This window comes from Felis catus, chromosome E3, assembly GCF_018350175.1.
Source record: "Felis catus isolate Fca126 chromosome E3, F.catus_Fca126_mat1.0, whole genome shotgun sequence".
Taxonomy (NCBI): Eukaryota; Metazoa; Chordata; class Mammalia; order Carnivora; family Felidae; genus Felis; species Felis catus.
Window position 1 is genome coordinate 10077028 of NC_058383.1, and position 16701 is coordinate 10093728.

General features: G+C 43.5%; 1 protein-coding gene and 1 long non-coding RNA gene across 2 annotated transcripts in view; one reads left to right on the forward strand and one right to left on the reverse strand.

The window, feature by feature from the left end:
* The window catches only part of BAZ1B (bromodomain adjacent to zinc finger domain 1B), a 71770-nt gene extending 63155 nt beyond the window's left edge, over window positions 1–8615 (reverse strand). The window contains exons 1-2 of the mRNA XM_045048043.1: window positions 8222–8615; window positions 195–311 (exon numbers count right to left, since the gene is read on the reverse strand). Of these exons, the coding sequence (XP_044903978.1) occupies window positions 195–311; window positions 8222–8328 (224 nt within the window). The 5' untranslated portion in view covers window positions 8329–8615. The remainder of the gene's footprint in view (window positions 1–194; window positions 312–8221) is intronic.
* Window positions 8616–8843: 228 nt separating this feature from the next.
* On the forward strand, window positions 8844–16594 carry LOC102901253. Its single transcript, XR_442127.4, has 2 exons — window positions 8844–9989; window positions 16360–16594. It is a non-coding gene; the product is annotated as an uncharacterized LOC102901253 (long non-coding RNA).
* The last annotated feature ends 107 nt before the right edge of the window (window positions 16595–16701 follow it).

Genomic DNA, 16701 nt, shown 5'->3' on the forward strand with positions numbered 1-16701 from the left:
ACAACGATATATTCCACGTACTTTGTTACCAGCAAAATGCCACTAGGCAAAGGCACTCAGATACCAATACATTATACTAATGTATTCTAATGTATGCCCATAAATTTAAATACAAATACTGCTTTACTGTTAATATTCCCTCTTTCCCAATAATTTGAAGATGGTGCTAGAAGGGCAATGCTTCTATTACTTACAGTTCAGCAACTTCCTGTTCCTCCTCCCAGGCCTCCTTGTGTGTTAGCTGACTGCTTCCGGTACTCTTACAGGTCCAAATGCGCTCACTGTACCTTTCCAGGCGGGCCTCATACTCTCTGTTAGCAGTCGCTCAGGAAAATAATAATCAAGCAACTGAGAAAACTCATCCACATCCACAAATTACTTACACAGAAAAAAGTCTATAATATGGCAACCTTTCTATATTGTACGGCGTAAGGTAAAATTGAAATCACAGTTTTCAAGTGGCAAATCCAAACAAAATTATTAAAGCCAAAGTATGATTCAAATGGTTTGTCATGTTTTTGTTTTACAAATAAAATATTACCATTTTAGTACAAATGTGATTTATTCAATTCACCTGTTTCAGATTCCCACAGCACTAAAAATTTGTAAAACAAAGTAAAGGTAAATTAAATACAAGTTGTAAGGAATAAGAATGCAAGGTACATGGAATTGTTACCTAACTTAGATGGTCAGCAAGTTTAAGAATCTTCCATAGAAAGAGGAGAGGACTACCCCAGTCTCACAGGCAATTTGAATAGCCCTGTATACCAGCTAATGATCCACTTACTATAAGCTTCCAGCCTACTTTGGAAACACCTGTTGAGGTTAAAAAATAAATTCCATAAAGCCCTAAAAATAATTTCGATATCATATTTATCCAGCCTTTATGTTGCCTTCAATAATACTACACTCACAAGTCATTTACCAGACATTGTTCGGTCTTTGTAAGGCAGATGGAGGAAGAAAACATCCTACAAGTTAGTGCCATGTAAATGGTAACTTTCCACGTCGTCCCAACTGGAATTCACTATCAGCCAGACACATTCAAATTCAAACGACAAGTTAACTAATTTATTTTATGCACAGCAACAGATGCTACCCAAAAAAATAAACTGACACCACAACTAGAGAATTAGCTGCCAATCTCTGTACTTTCCAAGTGACACTTTTTATAGTAGTTGAAATAAAAGTATTTAAGCAGCTCCCTCTGTAATACTACCTCACAACTCAACAAGTAATTCATTTTAAATATACAGAGATTCTTTGAAATCAGTGCAAAGATAGATGACAGGGACAAATGCATAGATAACCCAAAATAGTAGTTTTAGCCAATAGTATGAGCACCTTCCCTTACTGTAGCATTCTCTGGATCTGCCAAAAACAAAACAGTTTAAGTCTATTTTCCTCACCAGAGAGGTAATACTAATATTTAAATGATTAAACAAAATAGAGTACCAGTAAAAACCAGGAGTCAAGCTTCCATATAAAGCTATACAAATTCAATCTCACTGAAAATTTATAAAAATTTATAGAGAAAAAAGGAAATAGCATGACTTCCAAAGTGACATTATCATAACTAATCAATAAGATAAATTATTATGTTTCTGTCTGTTTGCACGGGGAGGGGGGAGGTGAATCATGACAGGAAGAATCAGAGGCGCCAGAGTGATTCAGTCAGTTAAGCGACTTGATTTCGGCTCAGTTGATTTCGGTTCTCACGGTTGATGAGTTTGAACCCCACATCGAGCTCTGCGTGGACTGCAGAGGCTGCTTGGGAGTCTGCCTCCCTCTCAAAATAAATAAAAATTAAATTGAAAAAAAAGAATCAGAAAGTGGATTTATTAAAGCATTTAAAGAGCTTGATAACATTCTAATACATTAGTTATACTGAAGAAATTCACTGTGTAATCAGAGAGAATGTGAGATAAAACAAATAGATCTTAAAGATTATTAAGTTTCTGTTATTAGCTGTTATTTTTAAAAGTAGGAGTCATGTGCCCAGTGATTCTCTTTTGATCTAGACCTATGCAGCCAACATACAACTCGGGTATCACCTAGATGCTCAAATCCAACTTTTTCTAAACTCTTCTTTTTACCCCCTTCCCTTCCCTCCCCTCCTAAACTTGCTCCTTAGCAATTATTCCCAATCTCTCTTAATGGCCCTTGTGTCCAAGTCAGAAATGAGGGAAGCATACTCAGCTCTTCAATCCCTAATTGCAACCACTTAGGTTTTTCTCAGTTCAGTCCTTCCTCTTCCACAACAGAGCCATTATTTAAATTCAGCCTCTGATCCTCCCTTCCCACCTAGCCATAACAGTTTTAAACATTTTAATTGACCTCACCGGTAATCCTCCTCAGGTCCTTTGTGCTTCTCACCCAAACATCCTTTTACTCAATCTTATTTGTTTTTAAACCCAGTTCTACAGCTTACTTTAAAATCTCATTTGCCCTCAGGCCCCTGAAATGCAAATACGTTCGCACTGGGAAGTAATCCTCTGGCTCCCACATTACTGAAAATCACTCCACCAATCAAGATTTTGTTGAGCTTTACTTAGTGGTTTTTATTCTTTCTTCTTTTTTTTTTTTTAAGTTTATTTTTGAGAGAGAGAGACACAGAGCACGAGCAGGAGAGGGGCAGAGATAGAAGGAGACACAGAAACCGAAGCAGGCTCCAGGCTCCGAGCTGTCAGCACAGAGCCCAATGCGGGGCTCAAACCCCCAACCAACCTTAAGATCACAACCTGAGACGAAGTCGGTCGCTTAACAGACTGAGCCACCCTGGTACTCCTATTAAGAAGAAAAAAAGGGGGAAACTTTTTTTCTCAAACGATACATATTTAAATATTAAATTTTTTTGCTGATTATAGTTTTTCAAACAAGACCCTTCTACCTGGATACACGGCTTTCCCACCATCCTTTGAAAATCACTATCAACATAACATTCTCATTCGCGGTGGCAGTATCAATGCCCATAACTTCAATTACTATCTACATGCTAATAATTTCTAGCACCCAAACTAAACTTCCTATCTTCACCCCCCATTCCCAGTCAAAACAAAAAGAGAAAAAACACCAGATCCTCTTCCAGCGTTCTCTATTACCAGAGAATGACCAACTAACCAAGTGATAACCAAAATATAATCCTTGATTCCTCCCCAGTCAATTATCAAATCCTGTCAAATCTACCAAATTTATTTCTGTAATCTATTGTACTTCTCAAGGGCTAGTACATTTGTTCAGATCACCATTACCTATTGCCTCGTTTATTTAGTAACTGCCTCACTAGTCTCAGGGCTAGATTCTCAACACTGCAGCCACAGTGAGCTTTCAACCTAAAAGCCTGCTTCCATCCTGATTGAATTTTTTTTCAAAGTTTATTTACTTTAAGAGAGAGAGAGAGAGAGAGAGAGAGAGAGAGAAAGAGGGAGGGGGCAGAGAGAGGGAAAGAATTTCAAGCAGTGCAGAGCCTGATGCAGGACCTGATCCCATGAATCATCACGACATGACACAAATCGAGTCAAAAGACAAAAGAGTCAAAAGATGCTCAACCAACTGAACCACCCAAGCGCCTCCTGCTCCAATTTTTGAACAGCCTCCAATATATTTAAGGCAGAATCCAAACTCCTCAGCCTATCTCCCAAGGACTTATATGGTCCAGCCCCTTTGTGTATCTCACCACTAAGCAACTCTATCTCAATTCCCATTTCTTCACTCTAGCTATATAAAACTTCTTTCCATTAAAATTTAAGAATCTTCAAGTTCACAAACTCTTCTCTTCTTGATCTATCTACCCTAATCATACTCTAGATATGAACTTAAAAGTGACTTTCCCCTGAAACATTCCCTGAACCCTGAAGCATAGGAGACCGTATTATTTACAAATATTCACCTCCCTTCCATAAAAGGATTCTACATCTCCACCCTCTGCCCTGTGGCTTGCAATGCCTCCTATGAAGAGTAATGCCCATTCCCTCCCCACTGATGTTAGCCTCGGTCACATGCCTTGTTTTGACCAACAGATGAAAAACATGACAGATGCCACTTCCAAGAAACTCAAAAAGCCACCATAGTATCCTCCAGATCTTTCTGCCACCAGAGGGGAGCCTGGGTGGCTCAGTCGGTTGAGTACCCAACTCTTGATTCTCAGCTCACGTCATGATCCCAGAGTTGTGGAATTGAGCCATGTGCATCGGGCTCTGCACTGAGCAAGGAGCCTGCTTAAGTTTCTCTCTCTCTGGGGGTGCCTGGGTGGCTCAGTCGGTTAAGCTGGAAAACATTTAATTACTTGTGGCTCACATTATATTTCTATTGGATAGCACTGTCTACCTAAGATTCACATCTAGGAATGCATGCCTTCTGACAATACATGAAAAATTTAACTAGTAATCTACGATTAATTCCGAAAATCAAAAACTTAAAGTCCTACAACCCAACATAGAATATTTTTAAGTTTATGTAACTCTGCTCTGGTTGTTACTTTGTCTTATGTTAATAGAAAGAGAAAAAAATTAAAAAGAGAAAAAAGCCCATTAGAAGGATACTGAGTCAGCTGCCTCTAAATCCTATTTCAGATTTTAGGTTACCAAAATAAGTCACTTACTCTCAAATAACTACTCAGAGCAAATGCCAATTGAGGTTTTTATGTTCCAGCCACTGTTGCACATATAATTGCAGACAAAATGTCAAAGCAATTCTCCAAAGGTTGTGTAAGTTATAAATGACAAGATATTCTCAAATCCTATATATCTCATTATGCATCTACTTTTTCATGAGTTCAAGAGCTACCTCCTCACAATATGCTGCTTCATTGTTCTCTTTAGCCTTCTTTCAATGAAAGTACTTGATAGCCTGAAAGGAAGTGGCCCAGAAAAGTACAGAGGTTAAATAAGCATAACTATAACCCTAAGAGTTCTAAGTGAAATGACAAAGCACCAGCTCCAGATTTGCTTTTTATCCTATTTTCTGTCTCTGGAACAGTCTGTCATCAAGTTAAAAACAATTCTAATCTAGTTTAATTTCTCACTCTTAAGAAATTAAATTATAAAAGCCAACCTAAGAAATCATTATTCCAACTGTCCAATAAAATCCTGGCTTGCAACTACAATTTAACTCCAGCTCTTACAACTTGGCTGTAGTCACTCTTGCCTAGAGCCTGATTAACTATGTTCTAATAGCCCCTCCTCATTATACCATCTAAAAGCTCTCATAGGGGCATCTGGGTGACTCAGTCGGCTAAGCTTCTGACTTCAAGGGCTCAGGTCACGATCTCACAATTTGTGGGGCTCATAGGTTCTAGCCCCCCCCCACACAGACTCTGTGCTGACAGCCCAGAGCCTGTCTCCCTCTCTCTGCCCCTCCCCCATCACGCTGCCTCTTTGTCTCTCAAAAATAAGTAAACATTAAGAAAAAAATAAAAGCTCTCATATATTAATATTACAAGGTTATGAAGTAGATGTTCCCAAGCTTTACAAAGCAGGACAGTAAAGCAATACAACAAACATATTACCCTCAGCAGGCTGCTTGTAGCTTCAGTTTCTCCTTAAAACCCATCTTGACTTACTCACTGTATTATCCTATTGCCAGATAATAACATCAAGAACTGATTCTGATAATCTTTCCAAGGAAGATCTAGTGTATTGCCTTAGTATTAACCTAGGAAGTAACGTCCCAAAGATTCAAACCTATAATACAAAAAACGTAATCATCAATATATAAAACCTAGTCATTAAACGTGTGCATCATTCACAACTACCACTGGAAGTTTAATGAAGAGGTACAATAAAGCCTTCAAGAACATACCATCACTTAAAGCTTTAAGTCAATAAAATGTTATACTGATTTGCTATTGCATATACACGCAATCAAAAGGCAGGTATTAGGAGAAAATTAAAGATCAAATCCTATTAAAAACATAATTGTAAATATTAAGAACTGGAAACAGTATACTTTAAATGCAGCTGTTAACCAACCACATACCTGTTCTCTATGAAATCACTAAAAGCCCAATAAAGAAACAGACCAACCTGCCAACCACACAGCACAATTGTTTAAAACCATCCTCAAAGAGCTTCCACTTGTAGAAATTCCCATGCAAGCAATTTCCCCCTCAATATGCAATGCAATGTAAGGACTCCTTTGTTAAAGGGGTTGGTTCTACATACTGGTATAGGAAATACTTAAAATGAAGAATTTTTAAAAATACCTAACATATAAAAGGTGCAGGTTTCAATTTTCAATTGTCATCATTAAGAGAAATTCCTCATATATATCATTACATTTCACCTATTTCTGTAAACGATATGAAAAAGCCTGTACCGCCAATTCTAAAAATTTAGCTCTCTTTTAGCCATTTTTCACATGGCTCAACACCTATCACAGACTTGGAACTTGTCTCTATTGAGTGTGTCTTATGCTACACTCCAAGCAGACATAAAAATAAACATCTGGTAATACTAGTGTGTGAGTATCCACCAACTGCTCAAAAAATGATATTTGAATAACATTTGAAAAGGATATGGCAGATTCCCACAGTAATTTTTTTTAACCACACTGATGGGGCTAAATATTTTTTTTACAAAGTAGGATACCTTTAGAATAATGATGGATTTAGCGCTTGGAGTACTTCTCCAAAGCTTCCCAAAAGTCCTTACAGGACAAGAAAAAGAACCAGATTATCATGGAATCCCTCCCTAAAATGCACCTTATCTCATACCACTGACAGAGGTTGACTAACATGAAAAACCAAGCATTCCACCTTCTTTTCTGGATTTGCTTACAAGGATAAGGTAGAAAGGCACTGCATTCTACTCCTAACTCTCATCATCATTTCAGAGTGTTTGACCTTTAACAAGTCCACCAACCCTCTGGGTTCACTTGGCAAATGAGGCTAGAGAATCCAACCATCCCCAAGATCCATTTCAGCTACAAGATGCTCTAGCTATATTTCTCCAAGAGCTTTCCTACAGCACAGGCTCACTTTCCAGGCCCCTTTGTATGTAAACACCCTACAGCCACACACTGCACTGGAACAACAAACGGGCTATCCTGTAAAAGATCGTATTGTATCAAAGAGAGGATCAAAATGAAGTGAAATCAAATGATATCATCGCTCACATGGACACTTCCTCCCATACAGAAGCAAGCAAGCAAACAGAAACTAAGAAATCAAATCCTTCCAAAGGAAAAGAGCCGATAAAACTCAATATATTTAGCCTTCACTGCTGAAGAAAGCGTTGAAGAAAGCAAGCAAGCAAGCAAACAGAAACTAAGAAATCAAGTCCTTCCAAAAGGAAGGGCTGATGAAACTCCATGTATTTAGCCTTCACTCCTAAAGAAAGCGTTGATTCAGAAATCTACTCCTTTTTTACACTTGTGCTTCCAAAAGGACTCATCTGGCATCCATAAAAAAAAAGTAAATAACAGTCGCACAACTAGAAGACTTCAAAGCTTACACAAGAAACCTTAAACAATGATTAGAAAAGAGGATGCGTCTTATTTAAAACATCAGCCTCCTGTTCCCAAAATACAACATAAAACCGTTAAGTAGGTCTTGGTATTTTTTATATGTTCATTTAAAGGCAGATACCGATCTCCTCCTCAATCGTCAACATTTCAAACCTGTGCACGCCGGGGAAGGCAGGCATCGTCTCCTCCAAGATAACTTTTTCTTCCCCTTCCCCGGTCTGGAATTCGTTCTGGGGTATGTGCCTCACGATCCTGTCAGCTCACGACCAGCCTGAAGTCCACTCGGGAGGAGAAAAACCCAAGCGCCCCCGCGGAGATGGGGGGAAAAAAACGCACAAAAAAATCTTGCACAAGCCGGATCACGAGGCCGCGTGGGTACAATTTCAAAAACTTCAAGAGAAAGGTTTAATTTAAAAAGGAAAAGCAGCCAAGGAACCCCGTCTCCCGTTCGTACTTAGGGCCTAATGCCACCCGGGGGAAAGGGGGGGCCGCTCCTCGAAAACGAGGCCCGGGGACAAAGTGCGGAGCCGGGAAAGGATGGAGGGCACGGGGCCCCGGGCCGGCCCGCGCCCCCGCCCGCCCACCCACCCCGCGGAACGGCGGGCTCGAGCTCCCGCCCGGGGGTGCAGGCCCGCCGGCGCCGGGCGCGCTGACAGCTGCCACAGGGGCGGGCTGCGCGGCCCGCCGGGCCCGGCGAGCCCCCGGCCCACCCCGCCCCACCCCGCGGGCGGCCTGGCGGCCAGGCTGGAAAGGATACTCCCGGGTGCGGAAAGCCTCCTGAGTGTGCGCGATGGTGAAGAGCGGCTCCTCGCCGGGAAGCGGCTTCACCAGCGGGAAGGGCTTGCGGCCCAGGAGCGGCGCCATCGCGGCGGCGGCGGCGGCGGCCCGGAAGGCGGCGGCTCCTCGGCGAGCCCGCGGCGCAACACTAGGCCCCGCGGCCCGGAGCGAGCGCCTGGCTCCCGGGGGTGGGGTGGGGGAGGGGAGGGGTGAGAGGGCGGCGCGAACTCGGCTCCCTCAGTGCTGGCGCGGCCGCGCGAGGGCCATGCAACGGGACGCAGGGACACGGAACTCCCACGCACACCGCTGCGCCGCCCGGCAGCCTCCGGCCCAACCTTCGCTACGGGTCCCCGCGTTCGGCAGTCACGACTCCTCCTCAGCTGCACCGGAGGAAATTATTGAAAAATGGCGGGAGATTCCCCTCCTCCCCCCTGCCCGGTCAGCGCGCACACTAACTTGCTCCCCTGTGGCGCCGGTGGCGAATGCTCCAATAGGCGGAGAGCCGATCAGCGCTCACGGTCTACTGGCTCACGGGAGCTGCCGCTCTGCGCTTGGGTCCCGCCCCCTTTCCGGGCCGCGTAGTTGGGTTGCAGCGCACCAGAGGGCAGTATGAAGAGGTGAAAGGTCACGTTATGTAAGCGCTGGTGACAGGCCTGCGGGCCTCCAGCGGCGGAGTTGAAAATGGGGGTCAGCGGGGGACCGAAAGGCCTGGAATTCAAAGAGGTCAGACCAGAGAAGCCCCTTAACATATACAGACACTGCGCCATCTGTCACCGACGGCGACACCGACATCCGGGCACCACTGTCCGTGTGGTGCGCCGGAGGGGGAGGGGGAGCGCGCGGCCAGGGGCTTTGTCTTTCCACCGTGCTCCGCCCCCTCCTTAAAGGCGCCGCGTTCGGCCACGCCCGGGGAGGCGCGGGTGGGGCGGAAAGAGAGGAGGGGTTGGCGGGAATAAGCCCCAAGATCTTACCCAAGCGAAGGTTCTCCTGAAGAACAGCTTGAGCCCCCAGTCTTGCTCACCCCAAAGTTAACTTCTGGAAGAGAGTGTGGTGGAGATGTGGATACTAGTATGGTGCTTGTTTTTAGGGGCTTGGTGGAAAGGATCATACAGGAGCTTCTTCGGAAAAATATACTAAAAGACATTCCTAGTAAAGATACATCCATTAACTCTAATAGTCTTTCGCAGCACCTCCAAAGTTGAGGGCTCTGGACTGGGAGCTTCAGAGGAAAAACAAAAAATAAGACAGAGACAGTTCTGAGAAAACAAGAGGCACGAATAATGCCAGTTCGGTGAAGAGTGCTGTCGGAAGTGCACAGTCCGAAGACAGCAGTAACTCCCTGGAGAGTGACGACATTTGAGCTGCTTCCCCGAGCACACTACACCCACGTAGTCCAAACTATGTCCTACCCAGGACAAGCCGAAACACTCACGGATAATTCTCTCCCTAATTAAATTGTCCCCTTCCGTTCAAAGATCTTCACTGGCCTCAGAACATACCTCCCCAGCCTGTTCTTCAACAGGGCGGAGAAAGCGGGGGTGCATGGCAATGCCAGACCCTTTTCTTCTCATCTTGAGGTGGGAAGTCTCCCCCCAGGGAAGGGTAAGTACCAGGTCAGTCGCCATCCCAATGGAGCCTCCTCTGGTCACCTAGCAGAGATAGGACTGCATCCTCCTTCGGTAGCTATTTCTTCTAAAAGGATTATGAGCAACCTCGGAGGACAGGACATTTGAGTCGATTGTGAAAAGGTGAGTAGCATTTCACTAAGCAGAGAAATGAAGGACGAACATTCTAGGCAGAAGGAGCTGCAGAGCCTTCTTGATAGATTCGGGACAGCACACCTTAAAACGTAGGGATTTTGAGGTGGAAAGTATCAAGATATGAGGGTGGCAACGGAAGTGATCATCCGGGCCACAGCGTGTGATGGCTAGAGTGACGTAGTTATTTGTGGCAGGGATACCGAGGGACCGAAATGTAACAAAATCAAGGGAGACAGGTGGACAGATTTGAGAGGCACAGACGAGGTGACTAATGGGACGGACATTTGCAGGACTAGATCCCCGGTAGCAGACTACACACAGGATAAGGACTCCAACAACATTAAGAGACAAATTTTGGAAAAATTGATATTTCAAAACAGTGTCTAACTGCCCATGAGAGTAGGGACCGTCATCATTTCAGCGCTTGGGGCCACTGTAAGCTGAATCCAGCCTGGCGTTGATAAAGCAGAGATCTAAAATGGGAGAATCAGCAGGGACCTGGGTGGCTCAGTGGGTCAAGTGTCCGACTTCGGCTCAGGTCACGATCTCTCAGTTTGTGAGTTCGAGCCCCAAGTCAGGCTCTGTGCTGACAGCTCGGAGCCCGCTTGGGATTCTCTCTCACACTCGTTCTGCCCCAGCCCTGCTTGTGCCCACTCTCTCAAATTAAATAAATAAACTTAAAAAAAAAAAAATAGCAAACTTTAATGTGACTTTTGCTTGGTGTGTCCTCCACTTCTGTGGGTCAAATTTACAAATGATAAAGTTGATTAACATGAGATTTTACCATCTTGTCCTGAAGATGTTGAGGAAAAATATAGGGGGCACCTGGCTGGCTCAGTCAGTGGAGTATGTGACTCTTGATCTCAGGATCATGAGTTCAAGCCCCATTTTGCATAAAGCTTACTCAAAAGAATAATAATAAATTTAAAATTTTTTTAAAGAAAGAAAAAAAATGAAAGAGACTGTTAATGTAACTATCAGTTTCCTGCTCTAATATTTTCATTGACTCTTGTTGCAGTCAAACTTTTTTTTTTTAGTTTTTATTTTTAACATGTATTTATTTTCGAGAGAGAGAGAAAGAGAGATTGTGGGCTGGGGAGAGGCAGAGAGAAGCAGAGACACAGAATCTGAAGCAGGCTCCGGGCTCTGAACTGTCAGCACAGAGCCTGATGCAGGGCTCAAACTCACAAGCCTCGTGAGATCATGACCTGAGCCTCTCAACCAACTGAGCCACCCAGGTGCCTCCTCAGTCCTCAGACTCTTAACCCAGCAAGCCCCTACTGGACTACTTCCTCCTAATTCCCAGAATTCATTAGCTTTATTCCTACCCACCGCTGGAAATGGACTTTTTTCTCCTCTGTGCATTTCAACCCAATACTTCCTTCCTAATGCCTTTTCCCAATTGTTCCAGCCCACATCCGCTTTGACTATACTCTCAAGTTGTTTTTTTTTTACCATAATTTTAGCAAAATTCATTGTTCAATGTGTTTTCTTTCCTAACATTTGAATAAACAAGTTAATCCAAAAAGGAAGAGATTAAAATGTGTAGCTTCCAGGGATCTGCACCAAAGCTTCTATTGCTCCAAGTCGGCTATGGCTGCTTAGTCGCAGGAATAAGACTGTCCAAGGAAGTGTAGCCATTTCCCTACATGGATCTCCACTGGGTAGTTTTAGGACATGAGCTCAGTCAGCAAGATCTGTTTCTGTGGTCTGTATCATGTGGAGCTATGCCCTGCCACATAGTCCTCATTCATTGATGCAGGCACAAACCTTTGCTTAGACAGTTCGGCTCCTGCCTGGGCTTTTCCTCCCTGTCCTGCTGGTTCCTTAAACTCAAAACATCCCAGAGCCACAATCTTACCGTCTTCCTTCCCTCCATCATCTGCTTTATCAGAATGGTTTTCATTTTTATTAACGGCCCACCTTCCTCACAACCTCACGGGCTCAGGTTTGACCTCTCTTGAGCTCCACGGGCATAGGATCAACCAGACAATGTCAGTTCTTGAGCTGTCCTTTTCCTGCCATCCCCACAGCATCCTATTTCAGGCCTCTATTATTTCTGGCCAAAACTACTACCATAATGCCTTTCTTCTTTTGAAATGTTTTAGGGGTGCCTCTCAATTGGTAGAGCATGCTACTCTCAATCTTAAGGTTGTGAATTCAAGCCCCACGTTGGGCATGGAACCTACTTACAAGTAAAAGTTTTAAACTCCATTAAAATTATGTCTTTTTTATGGTAAAATGAACATAGTTCCCCAAAAGAAACATTTAAATGTACTTTAAAAAACAACAACAGGGGAGCCTAAGTGACTCAGTCAGGTAAGGTCCGTCTTTAGCTCAGGTCATGCTCTCACAGTTTGTGAGTTCAAGGCCCACCTTGGGCTCTGTGCTGACAGCTCAGAGCCTAGAGCCTGCTTCAAATTGTGTGTCTCCCTCTCTCTGCCCCTCCCCCGCTCGTATACGGTCTCTCTTCTCTCTGTCTCAAAAATAATAAACATTAAAAAATAAAAATAAAAAAACAACAGCAATAAAAAACATCAACAAATAGTTCTACAAAAATCAGCCCTAGAGCACTTTCCCCATCCACTTCCTGTTTCCTCAAGCACTCATTTTCAAATTGTTAAACTGTGTTAAATTGGTAAAAGGAAACTTCATTGTTTTTAATGTTTTATTTTTGAGAGAGAGAGAGCAAGAGAGAGTGCGAGTGGGGGAGGGGCAGAGAGAGAGGAAGACACAATCCAAAGCAGGCTCCAGGATCTGAGCCGCCAGCACAGAGCCTGACCCAAGGCTCAAACTCCTGAACCACAACATCATAGCCTGAGCCGAAGCCTGAGGCTTAACCAACTGAGCCACCCAGGCAACCCCTGGATTCCATTTTAATGAGGTTTCCTAGGGGCACCTAAATGTTTCAGTCAGTTAAGCGGAGGACTTCAGCTCAGGTCACGATCTCACAGCTTGTGGTTCGAGCTCCACATGGGACTCTCAGCTGCCAGCTCAGAGCCTGGAGCCTGCTTCCGATTCTGTGTCTCCCTCTCTCTCTGCTCCACCCCTAATCACACACTCTCTCTCAAAAATAAACATTCAAAAAAAAAATCTATGGAAGAAATTTCCAATTTCTTTTTTTTAAGTTTATTTATTTTTGAGAGAGACAGATTTCGAAATAACATATATGTTGCTATGTTTGTTTCTCAGTTTTAATGTTAGCTGTTGTCATTCTTCAATGGAAGATGAGGTCTCACCTCCCCCACAAATACCACACACATTCAATCATATTCCCCAAATAATTATTGCAGTTGGTTAAATCCACACTCAGTGTATAACTTATGATTATTATTCATAGATGATCCACATGGTGAACTGATTACATTTCTTTTCTCTTGTTTTCACTGGTTTGCATCAGTCTATTTCCACTTCCTTTTCTAAGTACCTATCACTACTCTATCCCTCAACTGACACAACTCTAAGTCTCCTCTCAATACATGCAAACCTAGCAAGTCTTCCTATTTGTCCCCTGCCTCTTTCCTTTCCTAGGCATTTCGAACACAACCTCACTCCCCTGCTCTGGGCTTTCAATGGCTGGCTCCCTAAAGTCAACAAAGTAAAATCAAGCTCTTTGGTCTGGCCTTCCAGGCCCTCCACAATCTGTCCTCAGTCTTTTTCCTACTTCCCTCGAACCCCTTACTCCAGTAAACTAGGTTTATCTAGGTTTCTAAATACCATTCCCCACTAAAAGGATCCAGGGCTCCTGGGAAAAAGGAATGGGCTAGCAAAGTTCAAGGTGAGTCAGGAACAACTTGTGCCTAAAAGGAATGGGCTAGCAAAGTTCAAGGTGAGTCAGGAACAACTTGTGCCTAAAAGTAAAGAAGTGCTCAAATAGAGATGGGGACATGTCAAAAGGACTCGGGAGCCAGCATGAAGGGATTCTAACTGACTAAATCTGGGACAATTTGAACATTAAAAAAAAAAAAAAAAAATGACAGCAACAGATTGTGGCACATTGAATGTAAGGGGAAACCATGAGCCATAGTAATATTCAGAGAGATCGCTTCTAGGCCTTTTGGCTAAGATCAAGTGCAGAGAAAGGAGGGAGGGAAGGAAGGAAGGAAGGAAGAAAGGAATGGACGGAGGAAGGGAGAAAGAGGAAAGAAAAGAAAGGGAGAAAGAAGAAAGAATAAGGAAAAGGAAGGAAGGAAGAAAGAAAAAGAAAAGAAAAGAGGAAGGGCAATGTGCTATTTACAGAAGGCTGCCAGTGAATGAATGTGAAAAGAATGTTAGATTTAGAAAACTCACCATTTTGCAGACTCTAGTGAAGTAACTTGATTCAGAAATGGACCATCAATGGATGCTAAAATCACTGGTCTAAGTGAATGGTCTAAGATTATCACCCGCCCGCCCCCCCCACCTACAAATTACTTATGTAAAAGTGCCCTGAAAATGGAAAGATCTGGCAGACACCTTAGCCAAGTGATCGATCTCAGCATTACCAATAATGAGACAAAAGGATGTTTCTCTTGATTCAAGGCAGTGAAAAATACGTATCAACTCTGTAGCATTCTAACCAAAAACATTCCACCTGAAATCCTTAGAAAATAGAAAAACCCAGTTTGTGGGACATTCTATGAATAACTGCCTAGACCCTTCAAAAATAACGATGACACAAGATACACCAATCCACCCACCTCCAACTTCTAAAAGGAAACTAAAGAGACATGAGAACTGCGTGTGCAATGTGTGACCCTAGAGTTAGATCCTGGATCTGGGGACAGGGGCTAAAGAGAACTACTACCGTTATTGGAACAGTTGGGGCAATTTAAATATGTTCATATTAAATACTATTATCGTATCATTGTTAAGTTTCTTGGGTATGATCGTGATACTCTGGTCATGTTGAGGAATGTCCTTGTTCTTGGGACATACAAGCTGAAGTATTCAAGGCTAAAGTGCCAGAATGACAGCAACCGATTTCAAGTAATTCACCTTCCACCCCCCCCCAAAAAAAGAAAGAAAAAAAAATGTGTATTGAGATGCCAATGTGGCAAACGTTAATAATTGGTGAATCTAAGTGAAGGGTACGCGTAGTTTATTGAACCATTTCTTTCAGCTCTCTGTAGCTTTGAAAAGTCTCAAAGAGCTGGAGAAAACAGAAACTCAATTCCCTGGTTACTGCTACCCATTAACCCCGTGCTTCACTGCCACCATTTGTCCGCATTAACCTGCCCACAAGTAGTCTCTCCTCATAACCAGAGAAAAATGTCAAGGCCCAGCCTCGAATGCCACCTCTCCGAAAGCTTTCTGTGATCTCCAAGCCTCAAAGTTTTTCTCTGGACCCTGACAGTACTCTGCCTTCTCCACCCACCGTGGCACAGGTTCCTGCCTACCTTCTCTACCTCACCAGACTGGAAGCTCCTGCAAGGCAGAGACCTGTCTACCAATTGTAATTTATATAGAGAGACCCCAGAATGTGCTTTCAATATTTGTAAAATAAACGCCATTTTCCAAGACGACAAATACCTTAGGCATGTGGAAATCTGCTCCCAGGTGCTCAGCTTTTCCATGCTCCAAATTCTCTTGTGCAGAACCCATCAAGCTCTATTGATCTTTCTTTGGGCTTATTCATATTCAATGAATTTAGTTAGTGGGCTATCTATTTTTAAGAATTCAAGTGTGGGTTCCAGCAGTCCGCAAGCTGTCATTGGCTCCACAGGGGAAGGGGGGGTGCCCAGGCAAAAAAAAAAAAAAAAAAAGAATTCAAGTGTGGGGGCACCTGGGTGGCTTAGTTGATTGAATGTCCGACTCTGGGTTTCAGCTCAGGTCATGATCTCACAGTTTGTGAGATCGAGCCCGGCACCAGATTCTGCTCTGACAGTGTGGAACCTGCCTAGGATTCTCTCCCTCTCTCGCTGCCCCTCCCCTGCTCGCGTACTCTCTAACTCTGAATAAACAAACATAAAAAAAAAAGTTTTTTGGGGCTCCTGGGTGGCTCAGTCGGTTAAGCATCTGACTTCGGCTCAGGTCATGATCCTGCAGTTCATGAGGTCAAGCCCTGCATCAGGCTCTGTGCTGACAGCTCAGAGCCTGGAACCTGCCTCAGATTCTGTCTCTCTATCTTTGCCCCTCCCCCACTCACACTCTGTTTCTCTCTCTCTCAAAAATAAAGATTAAAAAAAAAGTATTCAGTATTTCAGTAAGTTTTCATTAAAAAAAAACTTGCAAAAAGTCAATGTAAAATTGGAAAAAAAAAAAGTTTTCGAGTGTGCATATACATTGGGCCTAATAATACCCAGAAGCATTTTTTGAGTTATTTGTGAGTAACTTGTGGTCATTGCTTGATGTTTCCTCATCTCTTTTTCTTCTCCAGCCCTTACCCCATCAACATTCTGGGACGGTGGTGGAGACTGCTAGCCTGATACCTTAGAGTATCAGTGAAGTGGTGCTAAGGTGATGTCAACAAAAGAAGAGAATGGTTTCCATCTCACCTTTTCCATTATCCCACATGTTCCTTCGTGGACTCCACACCTGCTACAGTATGCTCTAGAAGGTTCTATGCAAAGGTCCATTCCCTAGCCAGGCTGTCTCCTGAGGGATAGGATTCCTGGCTTCCTGTGTTCCCAGTTCTAGCACTCGGTCACAGAGTAACTGCAAATGCCAACTGCTATCTCCTATTAGTTTTCTCTCCTGCCTTCCTTGTGTGCCACTTGAT